This window comes from Leptinotarsa decemlineata, unplaced genomic scaffold (assembly GCF_025532065.1).
Source record: "Leptinotarsa decemlineata unplaced genomic scaffold, Ldec_3_MD MMD2_tig00000035_RagTag_RagTag, whole genome shotgun sequence".
In the NCBI taxonomy this organism is placed as follows: domain Eukaryota; kingdom Metazoa; phylum Arthropoda; class Insecta; order Coleoptera; family Chrysomelidae; genus Leptinotarsa; species Leptinotarsa decemlineata.
Genome location: NW_027412540.1, coordinates 10,434,033 through 10,450,203, shown reverse-complemented (window position 1 = coordinate 10,450,203; position 16,171 = coordinate 10,434,033). Strand labels below are relative to the sequence as shown.

The window sequence follows — 16,171 nt, the reverse complement described above, 5'->3', positions numbered from 1 at the left end:
TGGCAACAGCTAATGCATGACGTCTCGCTCTGAAGTTCACCAAACATGGTAATTCACACATACCATTCAGCCGATATGAAATTATGCCCCACATAAACCCATATCCGAAACTAAAACCACTTAAAAATACTACCGGTTTCATAGCACCAATTTTTTCGTAATGTCTAGCGAGATAGCGTTAGCGAAGAGGTAATGCACCGGCCTCTTATCAAGACGTTCGCGGTTTTTGTCCAAGCAATGGAAACTTTTTCCACAAATTGGAGTCGAAAGACCATGGAATCGATGTGGGTAGTAGGTTAGCCAGCATGAATGGGATTTTTCAGGTCAGCCTGAAATCTTGTCGGGTTTCCACTAAAACTTAAACTTGAAACTTCTAGGTCATCACATGCGACCTAGGCTCCCCAGTTACATAGGTCTTCTGGACCAAAATTGGTGGCCAGAAACCCCATAGATATACTACTTACGAAACAAAATAGCACTAATTTCTATTTTGGCGATAAATTAAATTTCCTCTTCATACCAATTCACTAACTCACCTAGAAATTTCTGATTGCGCAAATGTCGAGCTTCTGAACTCACGAGTGCTCTCAGACACACTCGAAACCAGTTTAGTGGTGCTGGATGTGTTTTCCATCTTATTCATAATGTTGACATTTTGTGTTTGTTTCGTATCCACATTTGAGCCACTTAGTTTTGTATAATTTTCTTTTATCATTGATACTAGTTCCATAATGACCGTTTTGCACAACAATTTGAGGTCATCTGATACAAACGGCAGGCAGTACTTGGATGCATTTTCGTCCACTAACCATCGCTAAAAATAATAAACGAAAACTAGTATTGTATTGATTTGATCAGTTTATTTCAATTTGTAGTAAGTGGAAAACGATTCTTATAAAAACAATCCTTTTCTTGATACTCAAATTTGAAGTTCTCTTTCAGAATGGACCTTTGAAAGGGTGACTGATACTGGGTTCAGTAACCACCCACATTTTATTAAGGTGCGTATACATCTGAACTTGAACGCGGCATACGGAAACAATGGGAGCGTTTGATGTACGTTCGGCGAACAGCCGAACGCTATCTGTAACGCTAGTTGCACACACACCGATTTTGGACAGCCCACTTCGTACCGGTCGTCCAAATTCCAACAGTGAACCACATGTGGGAACGGGACCTGGCACACACGCCGACCGGTGATCGTCGCCGGTAAAATACCGGTGAGCAGCCGTCCACTGCCACTGTATCGCCGGCAGTACCGGAAAGTAGTGGCGTACATGACCAAATACACACTTGCATACTCACGGGATTTTTACCGACCATTCCAGTCTCGAATGCTCGGTGAAATTGTAGTTACTCCGCATTAACTTCGTTTTGGTAGTGCGTGCTAATTACGACAACAAAGCAACTGATTGTTTGACCGATAAAAATCCGGTGAGTGTGCAAGCACGCGCTACCAATAAAATATCGGCCGATTTTATACTGGCCGGCCAAAATCGGTGTGTGTGTGCAACTAGCGTAACGCTAGTTGCACACACACCGATTTTGGACGGCCGACTTTGTACTGGTCGTCCAAATTCCAATAGTGAACCACATGTGGGAACGGGACCTTGCACACACGCCGACCTGTGATCGTCGCCGGTAAAATACCGGTGAGCAGCCGTCCACTGCCACTGTATCGCCGGCAGTACCGGGAAGTAGTGGCGTACATGACTAAATACACTCTTGCATACTAACCGGTTTTTTACCGACCATTCCAGTCTCGAATGCTCGGTGAAATTGTAGTTACTACGCATTAACTTCGTTTTGGTAGTGCGTGCTAATTACGACAACAAAGCAACTGATTGTTTGACCGATAAAAATCCGGTGAGTGTGCAAGCACGCACTACCAATAAAATATCGGCCGATTTTATACTGGCGGCCAAAATCGGTGTGTGTGCAACTAGCGTAACGCTAGTTGCACACACACCGTTTTTGGACGGCCGACTTTGTACTGGTCGTCCAAATTCCAATAGTGAACCACATGTGGGAACGGGACCTTGCACACACGCCGACCGGTGATCGTCGCCGGTAAAATACCGGTGAGCAGCCGTCCACTGCCACTGTATCGCCGGCAGTACCGGGAAGTAGTGGCGTACATGACTAAATACACTCTTGCATACTAACCGGTTTTTTACCGACCATTCCAGTCTCGAATGCTCGGTGAAATTGTAGTTACTACGCATTAACTTCGTTTTGGTAGTGCGTGCTAATTACGACAACAAAGCAACTGATTGTTTGACCGATAAAAATCCGGTGAGTGTGCAAGCACGCACTACCAATAAAATATCGGCCGATTTTATACTGGCCGGCCAAAATCGGTGTGTGTGCAACTAGCGTAACGCTAGTTGCACACACACCGTTTTGGACGGCCGACTTTGTACTGCTCGTCCAAATTCCAATAGTGAACCACATGTGGGAACGGGACCTTGCACACACGCCGACCGGTGATCGTCGCCGGTAAAATACCGGTGAGCAGCCGTCCACTGCCACTGTATCGCCGGCAGTACCGGGAAGTAGTGGCGTACATGACTAAATACACTCTTGCATACTCACCGGTTTTTTACCGACCATTCCAGTCTCGAATGCTCGGTGAAATTGTAGTTACTGAGCATTAACTTCGTTTTGGTAGTGCGTGCTAATTACGACAGCAAAGCAACTGACTGTTTGACCGATAAAAATTCGGTGAGTGTGCAAGCACCCGCTACCAATAAAATATCGGCCGATTTTATACTGGCCGGCCAAAATCGGTGTGTGTGCAACTAGCGTAAGCTGTCGGTACTTAACGAGAATTCGCATAGGACACGTCTAAATGTAGATGTGCATGATTCATTTTCGTTCGTGGGCTTGCGAGGTAATATACTGCCTTGCATACTTCTAATAGGATTCTTAAAATTGGCTGCTTTGATGCTTTAAAAACGTATTGCAAACTAGTGTATGAATCGCCACTTGCCAAAAAAATTCAACGCAAATGCCACCGTTTCCTTAGTTGTGATCCTCGTCAGAATGTTGGATCGCTTCTTGAAATTTTCTCTCGAATACTTTCAAAGACATTCAAATCTTCCTCATTATCAATTAGACTTTGAATAAATTATGCGTGAGGAGCATATCCTTGCCAATGCTAATTGCTTATAAGTTGATTGGTCTTGGTTTCCTGAATAAAGTATTGAGATGGCTGAGCTCCTATATGGAGTGGCGCTGTATGTCAGTCAAATATGAAGGCACCTTGTCAGATGAATATGCCGTTGAACTGACATTATATTAATGATGCTTTGTCTGAATATGTGAGAGACTGCCATATACCTAACGAAATTTGCAGATGAGACCACTGTTACACCCACTGGACACACTATGGATGACGTGGTAGCCAAATTAGTGGCATTATTGATGAGTTCTCTCCTTGATGTGAACGCAATCGCCTAGTCTTGTACACATCAAAATCAGTGACAATGACATTTTATACCAGGAAAAATAATATTTAAGATATAATGTTCTCTATCGATGAAATAGATATGTCACATGAAGTAAAATTTGTGGAACAATTGTGGATGAATACTTGAATTGGAACTTTCATATTATTGATGTTTACAAGAAACTCAATAAAGCATTTTTTGTAATATAACGAATGGAAAACTGTGTACATTAGAAAAGTCTGATGGGCATCTATTAGGCAATGGCTACAGGGTGTTCATAGGGCAAGAACGTATTCTGAGACTGATTTTTAACATGGAATATCGTAAAAGTTCTGAACCAGTATTCATAAGAATGAAATTGTTGCCTACCCCAGCACTGTATATTTCACAACACAACAAAAAAATATTTTTTGAATGTTTCCTACACTAAATTAGTCAATTTCTACTAATTTTGGAGTGATAAAAACGAAAATAACAATGAAAAATTTTTATTAGCTCTGGTTTTTGAGATACACAGTACTTAATCTTAAAGAGTAGTTATACTATACGTGAAAAGTGAAAGTACATAAAACAATATTGTTATGTTTCTTTTAGAATATTTTAAGTACATAATTAATAAAAAAAAACATTATTCTTAGTGTTTTGACAAATAAAAGAAGTTTGTACCACCAAATTTCAATTAAGTCCATCCGATTCATTGTAAGATCGCTGTCGTTTAGCTTGTCTTTTATAAAACACTTCTGGAGCATCCCTAAACACAGACCAGCAGTAGTCTGCAAGAATTGCTTCATTCCAACGGCCCTGATATCTCTGTTCCATTAAGGCAATGTCTTGATGGAATCTTTCTCCATGTTCGTCACTCACAGCTCCACAGTTTTGTGGGAAGAAATTAAAATGAGAGTGAAGAAAATGAATTTTTAAGGACATGTTGCATCCAAGTTGGTGGTAAGCTTGAAGAAGCTCTTTAACCAATGCTGTGAAGTTATCATCTCTTTTGTTACCTAAAAATCCATGTACAACCCTCTTAAAGGCTTCCCAGGCTCTTTTTTCATTTCCTGTTAAAATCATGTCAAAAGCAGGATCATTTACGATTTCACGGATTTGAGGCCCAATAAAGATGCCTTCCTTGACTTTAGCATCACTCAACCTGGGAAACTTTGCTCTCAAGTACTTAAAAGCTTGTCCTTCCTGGTCCATGGCCTTCACAAAGTTTTTCATTAGTCCCAACTCAATATGTAATGGGGAACATCCTTAGGATCTACAAGAGGCTCGTAAACTACATTTTTCTCATTAGGGTTTAGGTCTCGTGTAGGCCAGTTAATTTTTTTTATAGTGAGATTTTCTATCTCGACTGCCCCACAGACACAAAAAACAACAGTACTTGGTGAACCCTAATTGCATTCCTAGGAGTATAGCAATGACTTTCAGATCACCACAGATGTGCCACTTGTGTTGTTCATATTTGATTGATTGGAGAAGTGTTTTCATATTTATATACGTTTCCTTCATGTGAACTGCATGACCTATAGGAATAGAGGGTAGCTGATTTCCATTATGCAGAAGTACAGCTTTTAAGCTTAGTTTTGAAGAGTCTATAAACAGTCTCCATTCAGATGGAGTGTGATCCAAATTCAAGCAGTCCATCAAACCATTAACATCAGAACAAACTACGAGGTTTTCTTTTTTCTCAAAAAAGGAAGCAAATCTTTTTGACGCTGTCTGTACTGAGATATTTTCACATCATGTTTTAGAAGATTCCACTGTTGTAGTCTTGACCTCAATATACATATATATATAATATAATGATACTATATCTTGAAAACAAGAGCTAATATATAATTTTTATGGTCACTTTCGGTTTTAACACGTGGAAATACATTAAAATCATCTAATTTCAACCCCGAAACAAAAACTTTGTTGTTTCAAATGTGTAGTCTTTATCAGGAAAAATCTTACAATCACAACTAATTGATCCTCTCACAATTTTTATACTCGTCCTGGTGATCAATTGAGAATACCGCCTCACAGGATAGCTGAATTCCAAAAATCACACCTCTATACTATATACTATATATCATCCTGTATGATAAACTGTTAACTTTGACTAAAACTTTGAAATCTCAAAATGTATTCTGTAACCGTGTTGAAACTTTGCTTATTGAAAAGTGTTACCATAGTCGACAGAAATACCTAACGATGATTCAATGTAGTCTCTTGTTCTTTTCCTAATAAGTCTAATTAGTGTTATAGTATGCTTTCTGTTTTTAATTGACTTACTATATGTACATATTGTTCCAATTGGCGAAAATAAATTATTATTATTATTGCAATAACGTCTTTTTTCCAGTTTTTAGTCAATGACTGATTACTATAGAAGCTACACTCGCAATAATCAATTCATTATCAGTACACTTCATACTTTTTCTTTTCCACGCCAATAATGTACCTACGGAAATCTGAAAAACTACTGCAAATTTATTAGATGGTATTGGCCGATACTTGATGAAAACCCATAACTTATTCAAGTAACACTTTATTGTGAAATTTTCACAGTTTACGTTTTTGTGAAGTGTAACTTGAATAAATACTGAAAATTCATTCGTTAACCAACGCTAACCAATTCCGGGGTCTCGGAGTTTTCAAATGACCGATATTTTATCCTCGCCTCGCTTCCGCATGGCTCGTTCACGTTCAGATGCACAGTGCATTTGTGTAATGTCCCCCTCTTAATTTTTTGAACACGTCAACTCAAAAAATTGAAATTTGGGATAATGAAATTAATGCATGAATACTTTATTCTGAAGTGAAATTGACAGATGAAACTTTGAAGATGGCGACTGGGCGACATCTGGGAAAAAAAAATTAAATAGAAAGGAGAGTCTTGTGACACATCTTTGTGAAGCTGCTGACAAATGCTTCGCCACCCTAGAATATAATGGCAATATCTTCAACTACTACAATATGGCGGAACTTTTAATAATTGCCTGCATACATTGACATTTAACTACATAAATAATATGAGGTAATAAGCTTGAGGTCAGTTCAGAAAATGCTCGAAATGGTTGCCTTGAACTTCTTGACATACTTACTTACTGAACACAGTAACGTCAATATCTCTACAAATATTTATTATTCTCTGCCGTATATCCAATATTGAAGCAGGTTCAGTTTCGTACACCTTTTGATACAAATAGCCCCATAAAAAAGTTCAAAGGTGTCAAATCTGGCGAGCGGGCTGGACATTCTGTAGGACCCCGACGGCCAATCCAACGACCGGGAAAAGTAGTATCCAAATAATTTCCTACTTGTCTGGAGTAATGTGGTGGTACTCCTATTTGTTGGAATACAATATCCATATCGAATTCATTAGCATTAGCTTCGACGATTTCAGTGATGAGAGGGTCAACAGTAGTTTTTAGCATATTCAAATACAGTTCGCCTGTTGAATTTTGATCAATAAAGAGAGGTCAGGTCCCACAATATAGTTTCCCAATATTCCTGTCCAAACGTTAATTTTTTTTGATATTGGGTATGTGTTTCCCGGAAAACGTGAGGGTTGATGTCACTTCAATAACGGCAAGTTCACAACACTAATTGGGTAACTTTGATATTCAATATCTGATTCAGTTTTGGCAATAATTGTAAGAACGTAACTATTTTGCTGTAATTGTGTCAAATTGTTATTGCAAAGTTACATAAAATATGAATAATATTACCCTTTGAATTATATCTGAATATGTAAAAGATACTCGATCATTATTTTACAGATTCTTTCCGTTTCCATAATCAAAATAGTCATTGCATCTCAGAGTATATCATACTTTATAAAAAATCTATTTTTTGACAGAATTGATACTTTATGAAAATTCAGAAAAATCTAAAATTATGAGGAATAAATTTATCGAGATCATACATTTTCAACCATTATTATACCTCTTCCTTATTTCCGCGAGACACAGCTTCCAGAAAAAAATCCTTCGAATTCTCCCCTTTGATGAAGCAATTACAGGTGTCATTCTCTGCAGGATAGTTTAAAAAACATCTTTGACCAGAATATCCACAACTCAAAATCATACATGTGGTCCCTTTTCGAATCATTTCGTTTGGATTCACGCAGTCCACTTTGGTGAGGTGATATCCAGCAGTTTGAAGCAAGCATACTAAGTAGGGAAGATGAATCCCTGGAATATCTGAAATCTGAAAAAAACATATTCTTTGATATTACTGGAGTTCCATCTCAACACAAAACCCTTATTTTTAACACCTCGACACCTGTTTCAATCACCAAGAGATCATCTTCAAGAGGAAGATTGAACTTCGTCTTCGATATTCGAGAGGAAGATTGAGTTTCCTCTCTAATCTTCTTCTTGAAGATGATCACTTGGGGTGATTGAAACATGTGGTAAAAATAAAGTTTGGTGTTGAGATACAACTCCGGTACACCAAAGGTTCCAAATAGTGCATCACAAGTATATTCTTTGATGACATGATGATAATAATTTTTCACATTCAGTGTCACACAAAGTTAGAGACATATAAACGTTTTTTCATTAATAAATATAATGAGAATTTGAATAAATATAATAAAAATTTGACTTCGCAGTCAGTTTGTGCTCATGTGCTATTCTGAATCTGTCAAAGTTGAGATTTTTTCGAAAATTCTTAAAAAATAAGTTTTTTTTTGAAATCCCAAAAAATGACAAAAGGAGTTGCTCAGTTTCCAATTTTATATGCTTGCTCGAAATTTGGACTCTAGTGTCAATTCGACTTTTTCCCAAATTTTTTAATTTTTCGAATCTTTCGCTCTATCGTTTCGAACGAAACATGATTCAAATTTCACAATTTTGATGAATACGAGACTTCAATGTCATACCTTGAACAGAAAATATCCACATTGGCCTGTTTTCAGAAAAAGAAATAAAAACGTCTTCAGAAATTTGTCTTTGTTGTTGCAAAGTTCATCTAGTTTTTTTCATTTCATGATTCGGACTTTCAATGTATGGACGTTAATATGACAGTAATCGAATAAACATATTTCTCTTCATTCTTATTACACTCGTATTCTTTTTTTGATAGATTTTTATCCAGTTTGATTATTTTTCTCACCAATAATTCAGTTACAAACTAACCCGAAATATCATACTTTTCTGTAAACTGACCTTAAGAGAAACTGTGAGAAGAACTTTGCCCAAAAATAAATTTCATCCCTACAAGCTAAAGTTCATACACACTCTTAAAGAAAGAGATTTAGATACTCGAGTACGATTTTTATTTTGGTTCTAGAAAATGATATCGCATTTCCCTACAGAATTTCATGGACAGACGAGGCAACTTTCACGTCAAACGGAACAGTTAGTTCCCAAAATAGTTGCTGGTGGTCCAACAGTAATCCAAATTTTGTGACAGAATGTCGTGACCAATATTAATTCAAGTGTGGCGTAGGTTAATTACATGACCAAATGATTGGACCAATTTTTTTAGAGAAAATTTGAACGCAGACATGCAGAAAAAATTCATTATAAATCAGTTGCCTGAAGTTTTGGATAATCTGCCTCTAAGTGTTAGACAAAATTTGTAGTATCAGTACCGCTCAACCAAACGGTAGAAGTGAAACAGTGTCTCAGTCAGATGTTTAGGGGCAAAGTGATGGGACGAGATTGGGAAGATTATTGGCCACCAAGATCACTGGACTTATCTCCGATGGACTTTTCTCTATGGGGTTATTTGAAACAAAACGTGTATAAGCACATACCATTTGCAAACAAAAAACATTTAGAGAATACCATTCGGGAGTGTTGTGCTAACATAAATCCTCTATTCATTGAATAAGTCACAAAGTCTGTGGATAAAAGGGCTATAATTTGTATACAACAGGAAGAACGGATACAGAATGATGAATTCTGTTGAGATAAATTAATGAATGTTATGATGTGATGTGAATTTGGCTATAATTTTGATTTAATGTTATTTACATATATAATAGTGAAAATAAAGAATTAGAGCGGTGCTGCTCTAAGAGCGGTGCCAGTGCGAAAGTAGCGATTCACACTGGATTTGTAACGCTAGAAATTAAATCCATTTGGAAAAACATTCTCAGGTAGTTCATTCCACATAAATGCAGTTCTCCAAATGAAAGAGTTCTTGCACAATGAAGTTCGAGGTGTACTGAGTTGAACCTCAGAACGATGAGCTATCATAGTATCGGCCAATTCCATTATATGACTCGTGGTTTTATCGTGCTGGTTGCTCGCATGGAATTAATAAATAATAAGTTTTCTGATATAGGAATGTAGGCTTTCACGACTGGCGTGAATGTTTTCGTTGGTTTCTGGGTTTTGCCGTGGTCTTCTTTGGTTACAATCCCAAACGTTTCAACTGCAACTGCGGCAGTCATCTTCAGTGGCGTGGTTGAAGTACTCTTCTTGACGTATCAACTTCTTGACGTATCAACTGATACGTATCAGTTGATACTTCAAGAAGTTGATACGTCAAGAAACGTTTGGAGATTGTAACCAAAGAAGATCACGGCAAAATCCTGAAACCAATCAGAACACAACAAAGTTTTCGTTGAAAAATTGGAGTTCTTAAATAAAATTTTGATATCTTGTTATTGTTATTATTTTGCAATTTTTTGTAAGTCATTCTTCTATAGTACAATGAAATTTTTGGATACTTTTACATCGGGTGTCATAATGATCATAATTTTTGGGAAAGAAAGTATTTAGATTCTACTACTCCATCTTGATACAAAAAAAGTGGAAATCTTCCAAAGAAAGAAAGCAATCAATTTCAAAAGGAGTAACTCTATACATATGTAGAACTGGCGTGTTGATGTGTGATCGGTGGTATGGCCGAAAATCAGACCCATCCTCAGCCCTGTCCAAACATCATCAAGAGACAGGACACAACATAGACTTTGCGAACACTAAGACCATCGCCACAGCGAGAACACTACAAACTCGAAAAATTCGCGAGGCCATCGAAATCGAAAAGCGACATTTCTGCCTGAACAAACGTGATGACGGTCAGAGACTTCTAACTGCCTGGAAACCCCTAACCTGGAAAAATGGGAGACAAAACGTCGAACACAAAACTCTAGAGGCGGTTCAATCCGAACTCAAGGACAACATATATATATATATATATATATATATATATATATATATATATATATTATATATATATATATATATATATATATGCAGTCTAGATGCTGGATGATAATTCCATAAAAATCAGAAGATAAATAGATAAGTACTATTTTGATCATTCCCATATTGATTTCAATTTGAAAGCCACCGGTAGACAGCTCTTTCAGCCTATTGGGCATCGTCAGTACCGGGCAGGCGGTCCTCGATTGAAGACAAAATGTGACCTGCACGTCGTTTTGATTCCAAGCAGGATGGAGCCTGGCTCCCTCACCCTTTGGACTGATGTTTGCCAGAAGGACAAACGGCTCATAACTGATGGTGAGTGTTGATGGAATGGCGGCATGAATGTCCTCAGACATCAGTACCGCCTTCACGGTGTACCCCTACCTGGCTGGGGTGGGTTGGATGAAAAAATTGTTTATCTTTTAACGGAGGACATAGGGGCCTCATTCAACAGAGTGTAGGGGCCTTCTATATCGGGAGGGGTCGTCTACAGTATAATACATAGCTTCCCTGACTAATGGGTTTTCATGAGTTTCTGCACCATCAAAAACTCTCTGATTTCTCGACTGAATGGAATGTTAATAGTTAAATTGAATAGTTTGGTTGAAAAAAAATTATCGAATTCGGTTTGACGAGTTTTCAAGATGAACAGTTCGTAAAACATTCACCAAGTCGTGATATTTATGTTAATGCTGAGAATGATGAAACTGAAATATGGGTTCGTCTCAAGGACTCTCCGCTAATAACAAAGATGCACTAGATTAGCTGTAACCGGACCAAAACAACAGAGAAGAGGAATGGAATTCCGGAGATTGTCTCCGGGTTCATTGGTCATTCAAAAGGCCAAGCCGTGTCTCACTTCCCATCAAGACTACCACAATAAATAGTACCGGGTGACAAATTACGTCCTTGGAAAAAGTTTTCTGAATTCAGGGTTCATGATTCTGGGAAAATTATTCATTTTGAAATACAAGCTTTGTATGCTTGTGAGTGTAAGCATGCTTATAGAAATACCACATATTTATTATTCATATTATAATAATTCTCCTCACACCAGTGGATATCGCATTAAATGTGTTTATCATTTATCTGAATATGGTTACAATAGTACAATAGTACAATAGTATTGTCCAAAAACATTTTTACTCGGATTTATATAAAGACATTCGATAAATTTATTGCAGAAGTATTGAATTTATTTGTTCGTGCATGAAGCGATATCCGATGGTCTTCTCGAAATACAATAGAAATAGAGACATTCAGTGCAATCTAATTTTGTGCTTGTTATACAAAGACAAAACTCCAAAACGAAAGCATAGGAATGAGGAACGCATTCAATAATTGAAAGTGTTTCTGAAGTACAAATATACAAATTTAAATTTCAGCAATGAAAGAATTAAGTGAAACAATATATTTGAGTGTATTGGCAATACTCAAAAAATGTATAATATTTATATTAAACTGATGCTCGCATCGAAATGAACTGAGTTTTTTCGCATAGCTATTTGCAAGCTTTTCCTAACTTTTTAATTTTGGTAACAATTACAAACAATTTGTTTGGTGAATTTTGTGTTGAATAGTTCACCCCAATATACTATACTACTATGTATATATATATATATATATATATATATATATATATATATATATATATATATATATATACTTTTTTACTTTTTATTTCTTCATGTTCCCTTAAAAAAGGCTGATCAATGCAAACAACCAAAAATTTTTTTAACGTTCAGATCACTTATGCTAATATTATTGAAGATTCCTAGCCGGCTTCGCTATTCATATATCTGATGACGTCACACCCCCTTTCGCCGAAACGCCTCTTAGTGGCTGTTTTTTGAAGTATTGCATTCACTAGGAGACTTTTTTTTGTTATTAGTCTTTAAATAAAATAAAAACATGCCGATTTTATTTTTGTAAAGAAAGTGACAATGACTGTATGTACAGATGACAAATGATTCTAGAAAACATTTTATATTTGAAATATTCGCACATCTGCGATTTCATTGTTAAGGTGTATTTTCATAGGCTGCAACCACTGCAAAGGCAGTAGAATTTGTCAGTCTAGTTCACAAGTTGAAACTGGTGAAAAATAGAAATAATGGTCGGAAAAATACGTACGATGGCTCATTTGATCCGGATTGATATCTAGAAAAATTGCTGAAACCTTTTTCACATTTTTTTTACTTCTAGCATATGCATCTACATTATGCAAATATGATTAATACACCTTTAAGGAAATGCCATTTATTGATTCAATCTGCAACCGATGCAATTGTTCATTCGAAAATTATTTGTTTTTTCATCTATCAAATAATTTTATGTGATTTTTTTCGAATTTTCTCTTCTGAATCCTTTAAACTTCAATTAAGAAGGACGCAACCGAATGGGCATAGTGCTCTCACAACATTTTGTTTTGTAAAATTAACCCTCAATACGTTTTTGGACCAGTATGTTCAAAAAACACTAATCAATAGTTTATTGTATGATTTTCACTATAAAAGGGTTTTACAAAAACCGCGACAAGTGTTTCGCTATACAATAGCTTCTTCAAGCATAAACTGTTTATGCTGAAGATTTTTTGTCACTCTCTTGTTTTTTTGAATCTCATGATATGTTCATTGAAAAATTATTTTCAACACAAAAAATATTTTTAATTTTAATGAAAATATTGTGAAGCAATTTCTTGAGCTTTTCTGGATATTCTAATTTTCCTCAATCTAAAGAAATTAATGAAACATGACCAATAGATAATTCGTCATTCATAGTAATAGATGAAATGCAAAGTCAACCATGAAAAGTTACTGCGTAATATATACATTTCTATATATATATATATTATATATATATATATATATATAATATATATATATATATATATATATATATATATATATTACTGTATATATTATATTATGTATAATTTTTTTCCTCAATGAATTTAAATGAAATGTCAAAACTAGTTTGCATAATAAATTTACTTGAGTTTAAAAGTAAGAAAGCTCTCAATCAGGGCCGTAGCGAAGAGAAAAACCAGGAAGGGAGGGAATCCAAATTTTCCCAACCGCATCAGCAAACTTTCCCCACTTTCGAAGAAATGAAAGCCGAAGGATTGGTGTTACTACTATAATATATTAATTTTCTTACTTAGCTATACAAAGATTGGCTGAATGCTTATGCCCGTTAGGGTATGCACAAACAAAAATTAATTTTGGTGATTATAAAAATAATAATGGAAATTATTCGACTTTGGACCAATACAATACAATACAAATGAAAGGAAACAACACTTAAATAATATTGTGCTTATTGTTTTCTACTGTTATTTTTTCTATCTTCACGGCCCGAAATTTCCCAACTTTTCCAAGTTGGGAAAGCAGCGAAAAGTTGTGAATTTTGTAAAATTGTTACTTCAAAATTTATAGACTGTTCAGGACTGTTTTTTTACTTGGGAGAAATTAAACTTTTTTGAAGATTTCAACCAACTCAGAATTCTCTTCAATTTTTATTAATTTTTTTACTATTATTTTTTTCTATCTTCATGGCCCAAAATATCCCAACTTTTCCCAACTTTTTCCCAAGTCGAAAAAGCTGGGGGAAGCCCCCCCATAAAGACGGTCCTACTCTCAATGAAATTGAATAAATACTTCAGCACAAAGACAAGCTAAAAAATCGTCACAAAAATATTTCTGTCTGATAACCTCATATCTCATGTTCTCGGATTGTCGGAGAGATAAATGACTATGAGTGAAATATCAATAGATCTTTAAAAATGTGGATAAAACCTGAGAATATTGATAGAAAAAGAAATGAAAGGTAATTTTTACGGTATAAACATCAAGTCTATGCGTTGGGAAATGTTACATAGGTGAACAAGAAGATCTTTAAGTGTCACCCCTAGTTTATAAAAACGCAAGGTAACGAGGTAGGGTAAGGTAAGAAAGTTGAAGCATTGAGAAAACACACTTGCGTTCTAGATAAAAAGTAAGGTAAGGTAACGTTGGTAAGGCAAGGTAACGCAAGGTAACAACTTGGCTACTTTCAACTTTTTGCGTTGGGTTCTTACCTCTGACCAATCAAAAAGCGCCATACTACGAACTTTGACAGATATATCCGAATGGTGTAAAGGTAATGTCACGATATAAACTTGAACGTAACATTGTGAAATTTGGGTATTGTTCTATTAATGATATAAAATATGCGTCTTCCATAATATTATAGAAATGACAATTATTATTTATTTCATATGAATGATTGCTGCTGTCAAGAATATGAAAAGTCAATATTTGTTTATGCAATCCTGCCAGCTCAAAAATTACCAAAACCTATAATCACTACGGCAATTTTTCATACTTTACTTTTTCGTGAACGTTAAAAAATGGATACCTTACCTTACCTCTCTGCATTAACTTACCTTACCTTACCTTGCATTATTATAAACTAGGGGTAAGATAGAAGGATCATCGTGAATACACGACAAAGAAAATGATAACATAAAAAAGAGTTGGAGAAAAACTTTTTGAAATCAACTGATGATCACATAAAGAAGTGAATTTAATTAAAAAGGCGTTGAAGTTGAACAATATGCATATATTTTTTGTTTGGTATATGAAACTATCAAATAAATATTATTTAGATAATTGCCATCTATTTGACATATGTCGAAAAGTAATTCTAATATGTTTAATGACAACGAAACGACTTCTTCTATGCCAACATTTCATCAGAACTGATTATGAAAATTACAATTATTATTCTGATGACATGAAAAATGTACCTATAAATACAAGTAACTGAATAATTAGACATCGTCTGAGAAGTGTACATTTCGCAGTATATCCTTTACTATCCTGTTACGAAAAAATCTATTGATTTGAATATATTGTAGAAGATTAAATACCTAGAAAGTCGATAAAAAGAAATAGTCATTCCGAGTTAAAATTCATTTTTCAAAGAAAAGATTTGAAGTTCTACTATAAATTGGAATTCACTTCGTTGCAATTACTTAATCTTCCCAATTTACTCTTTGAAAAATCGAACAATTCACCATGTTCTCCACATTAACGGTGATTTTTAATTTCAACTTTTGATAATTAAAAACTTATAAACATACCTCATGCCGTTTCATTGTATGGAAAGTAGATGATGCTAGAAATTTAGCTCTAAGTCTGTGAAAAGTTTCCATTTTCAAGAAAGAAACTCACAGAGGATATCAACTCTATTCTATCGAAAACGAACTGATAAATAAGCCTGTCTGTTTATTTATCGAGAAGTTTTTATTGGATAGTTTTTTGTGAGGAAGTTTTTTATGTACTTAGCGCATACGTGGTAACTTTGTAGACATATTATGCTTTTCGACGAGGCTCTGTTATTAACTTGACAGTTTCTTTATAATGCAGGTGCGATTATGTGACTCAAACGGAGGATGTTTAGTTGAAGCCGCCGAACTTGATCAACAAAAAACAAAACAAAAAAATTGTTATACAGTTCTCTAGTGTCACTGTGGGTGAGATGATATAAAATATGGGAACTATAATATTAATTTGAAAATAT

General features: G+C 35.5%; 1 protein-coding gene across 2 annotated transcripts in view; it reads right to left on the bottom strand.

Moving 5' to 3' along the window:
• The window catches only part of LOC111506588 (uncharacterized), a 28,673-nt gene extending 12,782 nt beyond the window's left edge, over window positions 1-15,891 (bottom strand). For both annotated transcript variants that reach the window (XM_023161708.2, XM_074171860.1), the window contains exons 1-3: window positions 15,732-15,891; window positions 7,386-7,649; window positions 537-814 (exon numbers count right to left, since the gene is read on the bottom strand). In XM_023161708.2, coding sequence (XP_023017476.2) covers window positions 537-814; window positions 7,386-7,649; window positions 15,732-15,803 — 614 coding nt within the window. In that variant the 5' untranslated portion in view covers window positions 15,804-15,891. The remainder of the gene's footprint in view (window positions 1-536; window positions 815-7,385; window positions 7,650-15,731) is intronic.
• Window positions 15,892-16,171: the final 280 nt, after the last annotated feature.